At 59.4% G+C, this 17,527-nt stretch overlaps 1 protein-coding gene across 3 annotated transcripts in view; it reads right to left on the minus strand.

The window, feature by feature from the left end:
• Nucleotides 1-17,126, minus strand: part of NHERF2 (NHERF family PDZ scaffold protein 2) — a 41,791-nt gene extending 24,665 nt beyond the window's left edge. For 2 of the 3 annotated variants that reach the window (XR_014269696.1, XM_082490458.1), the window contains exons 1-2: nucleotides 16,865-17,126; nucleotides 12,137-12,394 (exon numbers count right to left, since the gene is read on the minus strand). Coding sequence is in view for 2 of the 3 variants with exons in the window: in XM_082490458.1 (XP_082346584.1) it covers nucleotides 12,137-12,394; nucleotides 16,865-17,074 (468 nt within the window). In the remaining variant the exon portion in view is untranslated. Of the gene's footprint in view, nucleotides 1-12,136; nucleotides 12,395-14,488; nucleotides 14,614-16,864 lie in introns of those variants that run through there. The other variant, XM_082490459.1, reaches the window with a different exon arrangement.
• Between the last annotated feature and the right edge of the window lie 401 nt (nucleotides 17,127-17,527).

Genomic DNA, 17,527 nt, shown 5'->3' on the forward strand with positions numbered 1-17,527 from the left:
GGCTGGGAGCAGGGAGCAGCTGGCCCAGCCCAGGGAGAGACACCGAGGGAGGGAGGATGGAGGAGACCGAAACCGCCACGTGCATATGTTTTCTTTAAGAGAGACAACTTTTCCAGCACAATCTGCCAAGAGAACACGCAGCCGGGATGCCGGCAAGCTCCCCTGCTCCAGAGGAGCAGCTCTGGGACAACACAGGGCGGCAGCGTGGGTCCTGGCAGGCTGGGATTTGTCCAAGAAGAGAAACATGGCATCTCCGTTCCGGATGCAAAGGGATCTCGCCAGATCCAGAGGGATCCGTTTTCCAGTGGGTCAGAGGGAAAGGAGTCAAAGAGCATCAGTCACTTTGTGCAGGGCTCAAACCACAGCTCGAGCCGCTGGAACAAGGGGAAAAGTCCTTCCCACGCTCACCATGAACCCCCCTGGGTGAGGGGAGGGATTGCTGCGGGCGATGGGAAGGCAGCGGGAGATGCTGGGAATGAGCTTCCCCAATCGTGCTGCAACGGAGAGCTCGTGGACCGCTGGGGAGAGATGTGCCTCATTCTGTGGCATCCCAAATCAAAAGCACAACTGCCACCCACAGCTGCACATCTCAATGTTCTCAGCACCGCTGCAAGGACAGGCGGTGGATCCCAAACGGAGCCTCCTGCCCAGGGCAGGACCCAAAGCACACCGAGCTCACGCTCGCTCGCAGCCGGAGGCTCTGGCCAGAGCCACGCACCATAAAACCACTGACCATGCCGTATCAACCTGCCCTTTGGACTCTTCAGCTTCTCGATGAGGCCAAGCCTTGAGCAATCACCAAATCGTTTGTTAATGCTGGCCCCATTCCTTGCCTTTAATGACCCTGGGTCATTAGCAGGAATCCAGTCGTACCAGCTTTGCGCTCCCACAGCGACTAGCTTGGCACCACCGATGTGGAGGGAAATCCCCCTTGAGATGGGGGGGTCTCTCGTGCGGCATGCCAGGGAGCACCAGGGCCTCGTGCGATGCACCAGGCACTGCTCCCTCCCCAGGGAACACCATACACCCCGTTACATGCAGGGCTCTCTCAGCCACAAACCCAGGGAAGGAAAGATATCTTCTCATGGGTTGAGGTTGCTCAGGCTCTTAACTCCTGGCGTTCACCCTGCGGGCTGCATGGCCCCACAGCGGCACACGTGCCAGGGCTGTGCGGGACCTGGGGGACACTGTCATGGGACCATGTACCAAACCCCACATCCCACAGCTGCTTTCTGCCCGCTGTGATCCGCTTCCCACAGGGCCCAGCACCAACCCGACCGCTGCCCCAAGAGCCTCATTTTTGGGCATGGGGTGCAGTCCCCAGCAGGTCAACAAATAACCCGCAGCCCTGCAGAAAGCCAGCTGATCGCCGAGGTGTCTAACATGGGACAGGGAAGCCAGTGATCTGCACCATGGCCCAGCAAGGATGCGGCTCCTGGTCCTCTCCCGGAGTCCCCACAGCCTCTCCTGGCCCTGGAGGAAGAGGTTATGGCTGTTGTATTTAGACTTGCAGAGCCCAATAAAGCACACGCAAGGTGGGAGAGAGACCACGCGAGCCCTTCGGGGCTGATGATCTCCCCTTGCTCTGCCACCAAGCCCACCTCATGCCCATTCTGGGGCGAGGGGGTGCAACGGACACAGGACGGGATGAGTTGGGTGCCGCCCCGCAGGTGCTTCAGCTCCGCAGAGCGCACCCCACGCTCGCCGCACGCCTTCCTCCCAGCTCCCGCCACCGCACAGCAGCGTTTCACCGCCCCAGCTGTCCCCAGCATGGGGACACATCTGCGCCTCCCCAGCCCGGCCCCTGCCCGGGAAAAGGGGGGTGTGGGGGGGAAACAGGCGCTGCTCTGTGAGCGCCGGGGAGCATCGGGACCAGGGAAGTTCAATAGTTTACTACCAATATTTGTCTTGGCTGGGCGGCACGGCTTGCTGGAGGAAACGGGGCAGGGGGAGGGCTCCAAACATCCTCTGCATTCCTTATAATGAAAGTAAAGCCAGTGCTGTGGCACCCGCGCTCGGGGTTAACCAAATGTAAGGCCTTTTGTATTTAAAAAATCCTGCAATAAAATATCCAGGGGTGCAATTTTCCAAAAAGCAGGAGGAGTGAGGGGCCTCGGTCCCAGCCCTCCGTGTGGCACACAAGCTACCTCCTCTTCCTCCTCCCCAAAACTCACCACTCAAAAGCTTTTGCACAAAATCTGCCCATCGAGCTGACCTGGACACAGCACCCAAAGCCTCCGGCTTTGTCTGGGGCTCTCCTTAACCTCCCCTCCACAACTCAACCCTCCTTCCACAGCGAACTTTGCAAAACACCAGCGTCAGCTCCATCCCACAACACTGCTGGAAAACACAGGGTCAAAGTGCGACCCGATGCATCACTCAGCCCGTACCACTGCGACGCTCAGCTCCAAAAATGACATGTTTTAAACCCAGCTCCTTACAAATGAGAAGGCCACAGAAGATGCTCCTCACTTGCCAAAGGCTGCGGGGAGCCAAGCACCCTCCCAGCCACGGCTCCTTGGGCGAGGGGCTGGTGCTTATCTGGTGGCAGCCGAACGGCACCTCCATTAAGATAAGGGGGTTTGGAGGCAGCTCTGCCAAAGCCCTGTGCAGCAGCAGGTGGTCCAGGACAAAGTGAGTTTCCAATGCAGAGCAGGAGGACCTCCCATGATAACCCCCAGCGCCAGGCTCCGGCTGCTCCTACTGATAATCGTCGGCTGAAGGTGGGTGCGCGGTGTCAGGCACACTGCGGTGCCGGCTGCGGGGCTCTGAGCACGCCGTGACCCGTGCTCATGGGAAGGGCTGAAGAGGACCAGAAAGCCACAGGGAAAGCGGCCGCCCCAGGAATGGCCATGGCACAGCACTTCCAAAACCAAAAGATGGATCCGGGTGCCCAGCAAAGCCCAGCAGCCGCTTCAAGGAGTGGCAGGAGGCAGTTTTTACCCCAACGTTCAGACTGCCCCAAGCACCTTTCCAGCACAACATGGGGTCACCCCATGTACCCGCATCCCCAGGACAGACACAGCTCACCGATGTCAGCAGGAGCCCTCCGCTCATTAACAGCTGCCAGACAAGAGCAGGGAACTCTTCCAGGCAAAGCAGACTATTCACCCTGATTAGAACTAATTAGGGCTTGTCTTAATTAAATCCTGCTAACCACGAACAACCGCAGGGCCAGAATTAACTGATTTACCTGGGATGGCCTTTGACCACTCACAAGGGACTGCCAGCGCGGTACGAGCCAGCCCTGCGCCAGCCATGGTGGCCACAGGCACGGCAAGGCGGGAGCTGTCGGGGTTTGGGAAGAGCCACCGGAGACCTGCCCCACGGCAGGGCATCACAGCCCAGGGGATGCCGGTCCAGCCGGGTGGTACGGCCCCGGCCCCGAGGGCTGCGGGAAGAGCTGCCGCAGCACAGCCCGGGGTGGGAGCCCGGCCCACCAAGGCAGGAGCGGAGGGATTAGCCCTCCCGCTGCCTTTTATGCTGCTCATTTCTTTAACAGGATTAGTCCCTGTAAATCTGTAAGAGGGTTTAATCACATAACGCCACAGGGCTCCTGCTGGGTCCGTGCAGGCGGTGAGCCTCACTTCACCGGGCTTTACAGCGGATGGTGATGGAGGGACCCAGGACCGTATCCGGACACCAACTCCCTACTGCTGCTCCCTGCCCGGCTCCTTTCTCGAGCATCCCTGGCCGTGGGGGCAGCATACAGGACAGCTCAGTGTGGGGGCTGGAGACCCCAACCAGGGAAAGACCCACTGCCTGGCAGTCAGAGCCCCAGATGCCCACAAAGCAGCCCCACACACTACTATGGCACCGGTACCTATAGGGGATCATCTTTCTTGCCTTCCCCTTGCTCATAAAACTACTTTTCAATTTGGCTTTCATAGACGTCTCCCATATTTTATCTGGTAAAACACTCTTGCACGGCTTTAGTGGGAAGAGAGAGACATTTAGCCAACAAAATCCATCTCCAAGTCTGGTTACGGTTTAAACGTACACAGCAGTGGAATCAAAACATGCAGGAGTCCAGGCAAAAGCTGTAATGAAATTAAATTACGATATGGATCTTGCCAGAAATAATTATGTCGACAACTTGGGTTTTAATTCCTTATTTATAGAGACCTGTGGATCTGGAGAAGAAACCTTTGCTGATTACAAGTTTAATTTTCTCTCTCTCTCACATCCCAAACCGGAACCTCCCGAGACCACTGCCTGTAAAATCTCCGTGCCTAGAGATAGAGCCAAGGACTGGGAGCCAAAACCATCTCGATTCAGACCTTAATTTATACACCGAGTTTTTCTATAGCACAGGGTAAATCACTCAACCTCACAGCCTCAGTTTCCCCCACCGAAGGGCAGGAACAAAGCACACAGAGGCAATGCCATGGCCATCGCATTGCACTTGTACGGCGTTAGGGCTGCAAGCAGTAAAAGGATGTTGCCTTATGGATTATAAAAGGAGCTCTTTAAAACCTCATTTGGAAGTCAGATGTGCCCAGCGCTGGCCCCCTCCAGCCCAGGAATGCGCACTGTAAGTCAGCATATGCATGGCACCTTTGCTCCATGTGTTTCCACTCCCCACGAGCAACGCCGTACCGCCAGCACCTTCTCCCCTTGGTGGGAGCAGCCCCGTGCCCGTGGGGCTGGGGAGGAGGAGGGGGGATTCACCCAGACCCGCAGCGTCACCAGGTCTGGGTGAAACACAGATGTTTTATCCAGCCACGCTGCATGGTGGCACCAGGGATAATCCTGGATAAGGAGACCTGGAAACATGCTGTGCGCCCCCTCCTCCACAACTAATTTGGGTCTTGGGAATAGACAGAGAATGCAGGAAAAAAAAAACAAGCCCAAACTATACTGTTTTAAGGTTTTCTCGACCATGACGGGACCACGAGCCTGACCAGCCCGGAGAAACTCCAAGGCACGGAGCAGTCACGGCAGAGGCTCTGTGCAGCTGCCAGGGCACATGCAGAAGGCCCTGATTCTGCCAGAAGATTTTTAATTTATCTTAAACCATTTAATATTTTTTACTATTGAACAGAATCACTAAACAGCTGGCGAGGAGCCCACTTGCAAGCGGGGCTGTTATTAAAGCAAGCTGCTCGAGCGCATCCCTCCGAGCAGAGAGGGCCAGGACTGGCTGTGCCGGAGCGAGCTGCATTTTGAATGGCTCCATTTAATACCAGTTTTCCAATCGTTTTGAGGGAAAGCTTTTGATTACTTGAGGATGCAGAAGGGAACATCACCGGCTGGACCACACGCAGCATCTCTCGGTGTCAGCAGCATCACCGCTCTGCAGCCAGGCAATGGGCTGGGATGCAAACACCGCCCCCCCCCCCACCCCGCACTCCTGCCCCCCTCCCAGGAAGGTGGCAGGTCCCAGGGGTGACCCCACTGTCCCCTCACAGGACTGGGTGTCCCTTGGGAGCGCATGGCCCTGGGAACAAAGGCCCTTGGCAGGGTGCAGCTCCTCCCGATGCTAATCTGCCTCCTGCCTCCCTCTCCCTTCCACTCGCTTTGTGTTTCACTAAAAATATCGCGGTGGAGGAAGTTTCTGCCACGGGGTGGATGCTCTCCTCCCCGGGAGGGGCTTCCTGCGCTGCCCCGGCACAAAAATAACCCCTCAGCCAAGGTCCTCTGCAGGACCCGCTGCCCACACCAAGCCTGGGCAGGTGAGCTATGGCTGGGGGACACCCGCTCAGCCCCCTCCCTCTGTCCTACAGCCCACCTCAGGCTCCCAGGCATTTCGAGTGATGGGACACAGCCACAGTCCACATGAAAGGAAGTGTTTTGCATCCAAACCCCCTTCCCCACAGCACTGGGAGGATACAAGCGTGTGGGACCTGAGGGGCTGGGAGCCAGGGCTGACCCCACCATGCTCCAGCACAGTGACCAACACACTGCTCTCTTCACCTTACAACACCGTGGGTAAGTGTCCCATCTCATATCTGGATTGCATCCAGCAGGACAGGGCTCAGATCTCTACCGGCACCTCCTCCGAGCGCTGCGGCCATACCCAGCAGACGCTGCTCCCCCACGGGCTCGTCACAACCCGAGCCCGGGCTCCAGCAAACCCCGCTGCAGCCGGCGGCACTGCGATGCCAGCCCCAAAGTGATACCAAAACCCAACAAACAGAAGTCAGAAGCTAACAGATTGCCCACATGCAAGGGGCAAGCAGACGGGACTGCACGGGGAAACAGGCTGGGGATGCCCCTGTCCCAGCACGGGGACCCGTGAGGCTATGGGATGCAGAGCCCCCCCAGCCTGCCGCCCCTCGAGGGCGCAGACCCCGCTGCTCACAGCTGCCTGCACACCGGGGTGGGGGGCAGAACTGCAACCAGCTCCTGAAGCACCCCAACGCTCACACAAAGGGGGTTCTGCAAAACCAGGTCTCCTCCTGCCCCTTCTAACCAAGCGCCAAGTCGCTGGGCTGTCAGAGGGACCAACGGTCTGAAAACAACAAAAAAACCAGTTATTTTTAGCCATTTAGCCTAGTGCTGCCTCCATGGGAAAGGGGCAGGCTCCCAGGAAAGCACAACGCTCCACGCTCCTCTGAGCAAAGCCCACGGTGTAGCAGCCCCCCCGCAGCCCGGGTCAGCACGGACCACCACCCCATCGTCACACCGGGCGAGGGGGCAGCATCCCACCACCATCGCCGGAGAGGGCCCCTCCGGCTGCCACGTGCCCCAACCTCCGTCCCCAAGATGCTGTGAACTGGAGCTGCTCCAGAGCCCACCCGCACCACTGTGACACACGATGCCGGCGAGCCCGGCGCCATCAATAATGCAGCAGGGTCAGCACCGGCACAGGGCCGTCGGCTTCCCCGCAGCTCCGCCGCACACCAGCCCAACTGCTGCCTCCGGGACGGGATTGAAGCACTAAGCCCAAAATCAAGCCTGGCTTTGCTGCTGCTCCTCTGCTGAGCTCCTGCAGTAACCAGACCTCTCGCCATCCCCGTGTAGCCCAGTGCCCACCGCAATGCTGCCCTTTGCGGGGAGGTAGGGGATCTCCATCCCCCCTGTCCTGCTTCCCAGCTCCCCCGCAGGCATCTCCCCTTCCCGGGCAGGGATGCGGGAAGCAGTGCTCCCATCCCATGCCCTCAGCCAGGCACAGCCGAGCAGCAGCCCCAGCGCAGCTCCATGCTGCGGGTGCAGAAACGGCTTTGCAAAGTGTTTTTTTTTTTAAGCAGAGAAATGCAGAGCACACGCAGTGACGGATCCCTGCCCCGATGGGGCACGCACATGGCTTCACCCTTTCAGACCTGCAGCGAGCACCGCCGAGCTGGCAGCATCCCTAAAAATAGCTGCTGCTGGAAGAGCAGGGAATGCTGCAGGGACACGGCCACAGCTCCCGGGGCTCCGCGCTGGAGGGTCCCCCCGAGCCTCTGCCCGCACAGCAGGAACCTCACCCAGGTTGTAGCAAGGAGGAGCTTTGCTGTCCTCCCCGATCACGCTCTCCCCCGCAGGTCTGAGCCTGCCACGGGGGCCCAGGGAGCGCAGGATGCTGTGGGGAAGTGCTTTAATTTAAACCATGCATTTATTTTTGGGGGGAGTTGTGTTTTGGGGTTTTTTTTGTTGTTGTTTTTTTTTTTTTTTTAATCACATAATTACTGCGGACATTTCTGCTCATGTTAGGTTTTATTACATCTTTGTGGTTATTCTACAAGCCCTAAATTTTGGGCCTCAACTGAGTTGGCAAAGTTCTCCGAAAACATCTGTCCTGAGTTACTCCCCTTCCAGCGCTCTGGCAGAAAGCTGGCGGCTGAAGATGTTGCAACACAGAGTTTTATTTGCAACAAAAAAAGTTCTTATTCCTGACCCAAACAGAAGTGTAAATATTTACTGCCTTGATGTCAGCACTGCCCCCCACACGCACACCTGCGGGTCCCAACAGACACCCAGGCGCTCGTCCATCCTCCTCCAGAACACAGGATGTCTGTCCCCAGGCACATCACCTCCTCTCAAGCATGGGCCGGTGGCACGCAGGAGGCTCAAGGCCAGCTCTGTCACAGCAAAGAGCCCATCAAAATCCCCCGTGTAGGCAGAGGGACACCCATTCTCCCACTGTTTGCAGTTCTCGCCAGCAGCAACGCTAAGGGTGACGCTGTCCCTCCTTGAGCAGGGGCTGATTAACAACCTGCCACTAATTCCCCACATTTAAATTTCTGGATCCAACTGGCCGCTTGAATCCAGGAGCTACCAAAACAAGAGGTGGGTTTGTTTTACAAAAAAAAAATAAGTGCCAGTTGTAAAGGTCCCTTTGCACACACCCCACCCCAGTCATGCTTTGGTGTGATGCGATGGAGGAGAATTGCATCACCCCGAACACTTCTCTGTGACTTTACTGTTGTTCTTGTTTCTCCTACAAACACACCTGGAGAAAGCAGTGAGGCAGCAAGTCCCAAGGACATCGCTAACATGGCTCATGAAGCTTGCGTGGCTGTAACAGGGGTCCAGTAACACCACATCCCTCCCACCACGCAGCAGGAGCCGGGGGCAGCTGAGCTGCAGCCGCTGCCTATGAAGGCGCTGCCAGCCCCGGGCCATGCTGCCTGTGCACCACAAACACACCTCCAGGATGGCTAGCAGCATCCAGGGGCTGCTAGCCCTGAGCCACACTGCCTGTGCACCACGAGCGCCTCCGGGACGGCCAGGGGCTGCTAGCCCTGAGCCACACTGCCTGTGCACCACGAGCGCCTCCGGGACGGCCAGCAGCATCCAGGCGAGCACCCAGCAGCATCCAGGCGAGCACCCAGCAGCATCCAGGCGAGCACCCAGCAGCATCCAGGCGAGCACCCAGCCCGGCCCTGCAGCACACCTGCCTTTTACACGCTTTTAGCCCAGGCATTTAATTAACAGCCCCCCACCAGCTCACACCGCCGTCCCAAAGGCACCTTGGCTATAAAGGCAGCTCACCACCGGGCACCCAATGCACCCAGAGCGGCCCCTGCCATGCTGAGACCCCCTCTGCCCCCCCCCAGCACAGCCCTGCCCGCTGCCCCCCCAAACCCCTGGGGACTCGATACTGGATGCCCAGCAGAGCCAGAGACCCAGGGAAAAGCAGAAAACAGCGCAGTAGCATGTTTGGGACATGGGGACACATCCCCTGCTGTGTCCCCTGCCAGGGGACACAGCGTGGGGCAGGCAGCGAGCAGGCAAACCCCTTCAGCGCAGGCAGGCACGGACCTGGGTGGGATGGGGCAAAGCAGACCCTGCTCCCCGTGTCACCACGGCCACGCAGGACACGAGTCCCCTGGGTGCCCGGGGATGGCAGCAGTGTGACGGGCACCGCTGCTGGCAGCCAGCCCCGCCGACCTGCTCTCGGGGCAGGCAGCCTGATTTTAAATACATGCTGAATTATTCATGGCATTAACCGTGGTTCCTGGAGCATAAGGTCCTGGACACCAGGTCTCTGCCGGGGGTGCGCATTGACCTCCCCACCCACGGCAGCTCTCCAGGGGGGAGTCATTCCTCTTGCAAAATAAGAGAGGGGGAGACTCATTCCTCTTGCCCACCCTTCTCTCTGCATTTTCCCCCCCACTGCCCACCCCGACGGCTACCCCAGGTGCCAGATTTCCCTCCTCTGTTTCAGTTGCTCGTTGCTTCGGGCTGCACCGAGCAACCCGGCCTCAAATCAAGGAAAACTGCAGCCTTTACATAAACAAATGCTGCAAGTGCTGCTCCAAAGTGAAATGCTGCTCTCCAGAGCATCGGCACCAGTTCCCACAGGAGCAGGTTGGGGCAAGGGGTCTGCAGGGGGAAAGGGAGCTGCCTTTTATCCTCCTTCACTAAACGCCTTCAGGGAAGCTACACAAAAGCCCCAAATCTGGTTGGGGACAAGCCTCTAACTGGACCCCAGCTGCCACAGCCCCGCTGCAGGGACAGAAGTCTCCCAAACAACCCCCCCACACTCAGGAGCTGTGCACCCCACGTGGGCCCAGTGCTGGTGACCTGCAGGATTAGGGCCAGGCTAGAGCCACCCCATGGAGGGACACGGCGCTGGAGGGCCGAGCACTGCAGGAACTGGGGTGCACCATTGCTCCCCCAGCCTCCAGCCATTTTGGACCTAGGAGGACAGCCGCATCACCCAGACCAAGAGCCTGGAGCAGCTATTACCGCCTTGAAGCCAACAGGACCACAAGGCACAGTAGTAGGATGCAAGTCCTGCTGCTCCGGCCACCCTTGACCCTACAGCAGGGTCACTCACAGCCCCGGCACAGAGGAGTGACCTTGGCCAGGAAAGCTTGCAGCACCCAGCTCTTCAACGAGCTGCCGCCCGCAGAGGCGGGAGCAAACCAGCCACTGACCTGAGCCTCTGCAAACGCCCAACACACTCAGCTCTGCCCACTCTGCCCCCTGTCCCCAACCCCACATGGTGGACATCACCCCCAGAGTCTGTTCCCCTTGTCCAGCTCAGGCTCCACCAAACACCAGCCCCGGCTGCGGCACAGCAAGCACCAAATGCCCTGGCCATGCTGCCCAGGTGAAGCCCTCAACCAAACCCCCCAGACCCTCCAAGGGGAAGCGCGGGCGCTTCTCCCCCCTTGCACCCCAGCCCAGCTCTCTCCCGTCCCACCCTCTCCTTGGAGGAGCCGAAACCCAAAGGCCGGAAAGGACCGTCCTGTTCCCCTCGCCTGACTTCCCGTCAGCACACGCTGTTGGATTGCACCCAGCAAACGAAACAGAGACAGGATAGGAAATCCCCAGCTTGGAAAGCAGCCCCTGGCCATGCCCAGCTGCCCCCTCCCTCCCGGGAACGGCTCCTCTCCCACCAGCCATCCTGGGGAGTGACCAACTCCCCACTGCACCGACCCCCAGGGGAGATGCACCCATCATCATCACACAGACCTTCAAACAGCTTCAAATCAAGCAATAAGTTAAAAAAAAAAAAAAAAAATACTGCCTCCAACCCTGCCCCTGCCAGCCCCAGAAAAGGTGGGTTCCTCCCAGGACAGAAAAACCTCTGCGAGATGCCAAACAGCTCTGGAGGAAGGACCGGAGGCGAGACCCCCTCCTTATCGCTGGAGATACACGTGCCTCCTGCCTCGTACCAGCATCGCCTCTTATCTGCACAGGGGAAGTTCTTCAGCTGTCACTCCACGGGGGCTCCTGAGGACACAAAGCCTTCCCAGCTTTCCCACTTACATCCTCCCAGCAGCCCCACAGCCATTTCGGGGCCAGTATCAAGCCACCACCCCACCTCCGAGGTGACAGAGACCAACCAGCCCCTGCAAGCTCCCCAGGGAAGAGGAGGAGGAGGAGGAGTGCACCCATGGCAGCTCTGTGCTGGAGGAGGCGATTGAGCAGCAGTCCTCCCTGCCCGGCAGCACAGACCAGCACACACGGGAGGGCTGCAAGGTGGGGACAGGGAAAGGGAAGGGGACAGACAGCTACAGAGAGGTGCCAGAGTCACCAGCTCAGCCACGCAACACCCGCACCACTCCTGCCACGTTCACTCCCCAAGCGAGGGCAGCGCCGGGACCCAACTCCGCTATCTGCTGAGCGCAAGGCTGCGCCGTCTCCACCAGCCCGGCCCCAGCAGCGAGGCAGCCATGGAAACTGGACAGCTTCCACCCCAAAATTCTTTCCTTTTTGGAAAGGAGTTTACCAATAAAAGGCACTTACTGCAGAATCACAGTCCAGACCCAGGCCACTTGAAAAAGAGCTAATTTCCTTCCTATTTAAGCAAAAAAGCTGAGAACACATTCGCCCCAGATGTTCCCTCCCTCCTGCAAATAATGGAGAGGAGAGAAGCTCATTCACGAGCTCCAGCTTTGGCGCGTCCCCGGTCTGTGCAGCCTGTCCCCGAAAGGGAGTGAGAGCCAGGCTGGGTCACCCGTGCCCACAGCTGGTGACATCCCACCGACCCCCTCTGTCCCAGCCCCCCAGCAGCTCCCAGGGCTCACGAGACACTCAACGGGCGCGGGAGGGGGGAGAACAGCTCAGCCCCCCACCAGCCAACGCTGTTTCAAGCAAGAACAAATGAGGCCAAGGGGTAGCTCGCCCACTGCTTCGGGACACAGTGGGGTCCAACAGCCACGTACAGAAGGTTTTCCTCCGATGGGAAGCAAGCACCCGCTCGCTCCCCGCCTCCGCGCCCAGCAGCCCCGCACGCCACAGGCTCTGCCCTCACCTTCCTGCTGCCGTGCGAGGAGAAGCTGTGCGAGTGCCGCTGGAGGCTGTCCCCGCTCAGATCCAGCTGCGGCTTCCAGACCTCCCCGTTGTCACTGCCCATTGACTTGGTGGGCGAAAGGTTGGAGTTCAACAGGATCCCGCTGTGCGCCATCTCCTCCGTGCACGTCAGGCGCAGGCTGCACAGGTACTCGTCAGTCTCCTTGTCTACCACGAGCAAGCGGGTCTCTGTCTCCACGGCTTTGATGCGCTGCACGACCTGGAAAGGAGAAGAACAACTGAGCAGAAACCCAGGGACCTCTCGGGGTGGCAGGAGCTGCACGCAAGGAGCCTCAACTCTCCCACACTTTCCTGCAGCTTCAGTCTTGCTGCAGGGTACAAGTTTGCTGTCTCTTCCAACCATCAGTGATGGGGGAGAAGGGCACAGCATGGCTTTAGGCAACTCCCAGGATAGAGTGCCTGTTGCCTGCAGCTCCAGGTGATGAAGGTGATGGCTCTTTCCACCCCGTGCCCTACAACCCACATGACAGCTCTGCCCAGACCACACAGGATCACCCCCTGTGCTCAGACAGAAGCTTTCACAGAGGCTGCTTCATTGCCCTCCCTGGAGCATCAGTAAACCCTGCTGCCTGGTTTTGTCCCTCAGAGGGACAACACAATCTGCCCCACCAAGCAAAGTGTCTTGCACACCCTCATTTCTTTGATCTGGGGGGGGATCTTTCTTCCCCCACACCCGGGGCAGGATGGAGCACCAGGGTGCACAGGGAGGCACCGTTGGGTGGCCGGGCTGCCTCTGCTGGGTGCTCCCCACCACACCGGCGTACCAAAACAACCCAATCTGCGCGTTCATCCCAGGTCTGTGCCAGGGGACAGCAGAGATAAAGGAAACCAGTGCTGGGAGCGGGAGATGGGCCCATCCCTGCTGGGATCCCGCTCCAGGCAGCGCTGAATGGGGACCATTGTCCTGCCGCTGCCCAGCTCCTTTGCGGGGATCGGTGACTGGCAGAGGCTCTGAAAGGAGCTTGTGGTATCGGCACGGCAGGGAGAGCCGGGAGGAGCTGATCCCAGCCACGGGGAGGGTAAATCACACCAGGGTAGGCTGTGATGGAAATGGGGCAGACCCAGGACACGCACAGGAGCAGGGTAAAGGGAAACCACCTCCAGCCTCCCTGCCAGCAGCCTCAGAGGGCTGGGCCACCTCCTCCCTGCACAGGCCTTCATCCTGAAGAGGAGGAGGAGGGCTGGTATCTCTGGCGATGCTGCTCAGCAGCCATCCCCAGCCATGGAGCAGCCCTGAGGACCACAGACCCATGACCAACACCCCTCCTAAAGCGTGCTGGAAAAAAAACCGAAGCAGCACTGAGCTTCCTTACAGGGGTCCTGCCCTGATCTAGGTCACACCAGCCAGACACACTGTAACCACCAAGGTTATAAGTGACAAATGAGCCTAATGCACAATTAGCTAGCATTTATTTACTCCCCTGCAAGCTCCGTTCAAGGTCAACAGAGCCGGTATCTGCAAATGTAAAAAAAAAAAAAAAAAAACAACTGACATGAAATTTATAGACTGCAGACAAGGCTGCTTGTCCTGAACCAGCTAATCTCCTGCAGGCTGCAGCCTCCGTCTCCATAGGCTGCGTCGGGCAGCAGCGTGCCGAGGGCTCCTATCCATAACCAGCCTGAAGGGTGCTATTCCATCAAGCCCCAGAAAATCCATCTGCTCCCTTTCAGATCTATTTACATGCGACATCAGACGGTGCTGCTGATAGCGGCAAGGCAGCACCTGTGCGAGGCCACTTCTCCTGGAGGGGACCTGGGAGCAGGCAGCCGACGCGCAGCGGTGACAGGAGATGCAGATGTGCGATGCCTGCAGGGAGCGTGCAGGGGAAAGATGCTGGGTCCCGCACAGCGACATCCCCCAGGCCCCACGGTTTGGGTGCTCCAGGCATTAGGGGAGCGCAGTTAGTCGCTGGCAGGGAACAGGGTCCCACAGGCACAACGAAATGCAGAGGGACCACAGAAGTGCTCCCGACCCGCCATGGTGCTGCACAGCACTGGCACGGCAGGATGGGCGAGCTGCCCCACAGCCGGTGGGGAGCCATGCTGGGGCTCAGAGCAGCGATAGAGCAAGTGTCCCCCCAGTGCCGGGGGCTGAGCCAGGCAGGGATGGAGAGCAGGCACAGAGCAGCCCCTCACCTTCTCCCCATTAGCAGAGACAAGCAGAAGGGACCTTCTGTGACAGCCTATTCAGGCAGCAAGTCGCTTTGGGGACAGAGCAGCGAGGTGGAAGGGAAAGCAGCAGCCAGGCACATGGCGAGGTCCTGCCCGAGGCGGGCAGAGCCCGGCACCCTACCCGTTTCCGAGCCATGGTCACAGCCTTGAGTCCGCAGCTTTTCTGAAGACAACACAGCCTCCGCTGTGCATCCGGCACATCGGGACCTTCTCAGCACCGGTCCCAGTCGCATGATTTCCGCAGCTCCACCCAAACAGACTTTCACCCCCAGCTACCGCAGCACCAGCCCAGCAGAGCCAGCCCGGGCCCTTCCACCCTTGCCAAACAACAGCTGCCCAGGACGGAGACTCACAGTGCCACTGGGAACAGTTCAGTTCATCCCTCCCCTCTCCGAAAGAGATGCTTCTGCCCATGTACTGCACTGCCAGCACAGACCCGGAGGCTTTCCCCGCTTCGGGCACAGCGGGAGGGCAGGAGCCCGCTGCTCTGCCCCATGCACCCACCACCCGCCGGGGCGAGGAACCGAGCAGCCAGGACGCAATTCTGCATCCAAGACATGAAACGCCCTGAGAACACATTCTGCCTTCGCTCCTTGGGTAAGGCCAGGAAAAAAACAGAGAACAAAGACACAAATGCCGCCAGCTTCAGCTCGAAACACAGTTACACCCAAACAGCAAGGCCTTGTTTGCTGCGGGCTCCATCCCACCGCAGCTTCAGATGCTCATGGAGAAGCGTTACTTATTCAAGGTCGGGGATCTCAGCAGCACAGGGAGGAGAGGCCGTGGCAAACCAGCCCCTCTAACCCATCGGCAGGAGCGAGCATCTGACCCGCTATGGCATCACCCTTCCCACGGTCCATCAGTGCTGGGTATTTTGGGGGAGGGGAAGATGTTCTTGCTGTTTTGAGGCAGCAGGGTGATCCCAGAGGGTGTCCTGGGGCAGGGCAGGTCCTGCTCACACACCACTAATGCCACCACAGCGGGAACGCAGCACGGCTGTGAGCTCCACGACACCCCGGGTGAGACACTCCATCCCATTCCCTGCTCTGCAGCAGGGAGCAAGGGCTGAATCCTGCCTCCACCAGCAGAAAATGGAAGACAGGAAAATTTCTCCCATCTTGCATGACCTACTGGAAAACCCCCGCATGCTTCAAAGACGCAGCTGGCTGCCTCAGCTCCGCTATCACCCATCCTCAGCATCCCAGTTTCAGCAGGGAGTTCCAATGGCTTCCAATACAACACAGCTCCTTACAGGAACGCAGCCCTCCTTTCTGCCCAGCCAGATAGAAGATGTGGATCCTCCTTCAAGGATTTTGAAATCGCATTCAAGACAAACATTAACTTTTACACAGCTGGTGCAGATCATCAAAACAGGCTCAGTTAGCCACGAACCCCCCCCCCCCCCCCCCCCCAAGCCCATGGAAAGAGTCCACGAGGTTTCATTGGAGCCACCTGGGCTTGCTGTGATGCCCTGGAAGGCTCTGCCTCACCTTGAACACAGCAACATCCACACCTGCCCATGAAGCCCAGGATCCCACACACCCCCAAAACACTCCTGGGTCCACAAGCTACGCAAGGCACATCCCTGCTCTGCCCCGATAAAGCACTGGCAGATAGGTCCAGCCATATGTTTTAAGTTACTAAAGCACTAAGCCCTTTAGATCCCCACGAGCCATTAGGCAAACAGGCACATTCAGCGCTGTGCCCCCACCAGGCTCCGAGTCTCTGGCAGGACAGGAGCAGCCAGAACCACATTGCTTGTTTTTTTGGCCCAAACTGTTTAACAAACACAAGTTTCGGTTTTATAAGCAGAAAATGACACGGCCTGAAGCGTGCAGCTTCTGTTACAGAGCTGAAAAAACAGCTCGCTTGGATCCCCCCAAGTCACAGCCATGGTCCCTACAACAGCCATTATTTCCCTACAAGTCCTATCTCACTCCAGCCAGCCAAACTGCTGAACATCTGCAGAGCTTTATCAGTAGATTTTAAGGCATCCTTATACACTCCAGGCTGCATAAGCAGGAGCAGCTCGCCCAAAGTGGCCAAGAAAACACATAGCAGAGCCGGAAATAAAGCCTGGGTCTCCCCATTCCTTTCCACCACAGATTGTGTAACGCAGTGGTGCCCTGCCCATACCGAAACACCTTCGCCTTTCCCACCTTTACACGATTACAACATCCTTTCCCCAGCAGAGAGACAGACCACACCACGCAACCGTTCTCATGGGAACTCGGTGTCCCAAGCATACAAAGCCCCCCTGCAGCCCAGGCCTAGGATTTCGGCCGGAGGAAGAGGCGCACCCACCCCACCGACCACCAGCACTGGCCAGGCCAAGGATGCTCCAGCACAGATATTTTTGGAGAAAACCCAAACCCCAGGGAGGCTGGAGCCGGGAAGAGCCAAACCGTGGGGGGAGGCTCAGAGCCGGGGGTGCTCAGCCCCGGGGTGAGGGGGGTACCGCGGTCAGCTGCCCACCCTGCCCACCCCCTGCCCGCACCTGGTGGTGCGTCTCCTGCTCCACGTTGAACCCGTTCACCTCCACGACGCGGTCCCCGGCCCGCAGCCCCGCCGCCTCGGCCGGCGAACCGGGCTCCACTTTGCGGATGAACTGCCCGCTCTTGCCCTTCTCGCCGTGCAGGTGGAAGCCGTAGCCGCTCTCCCCCTTCAGCATGCGGCACAGCCGCGGCTTCAGCTGGTCCTTAGCCATGGCCGGGGCGCCCGGCGGGCGGCGGCGCGGAGCGGAACGAACGGAGCGGAGCGGCGCGGCGGGCGGGGGCGGGCGGGCGGCCGCGGGGCCCCTTTTATGCGCGGCCCGGGGCGGGCGCGGGGCGGCGGGGCGCGGAGGGGCGGGCCGGGGCCGGCGCTGGGGCCGGGGCGCTGCGCGGAGCGGCCATGCTGCGCGCTGCCCCGCGGCGCCGGGAGCGCGACGGGCGGGGACGGGGACGGGGACGGGGATGGGATAGACCGGGGCGGAGCTGTAGCCCGGAACGGGGATGGGGACGGCCGAGGGACGGGGAGGGCGGAGCCGGCACCGGGACTGACACCGGGACCGGCACCGGGTGGGCGGAGCGGATGGAGTCCCGGGGCCGATGGAGTGATGATACCCGGGGCTGATTGCGGCCTCCCGGGCTCACGGATGAAAGCCACCCGGGGCTCTGCG

This window comes from Vanellus vanellus (assembly GCF_965231255.1).
Source record: "Vanellus vanellus genome assembly, chromosome: 14".
Classification (NCBI taxonomy): domain Eukaryota; kingdom Metazoa; phylum Chordata; class Aves; order Charadriiformes; family Charadriidae; genus Vanellus; species Vanellus vanellus.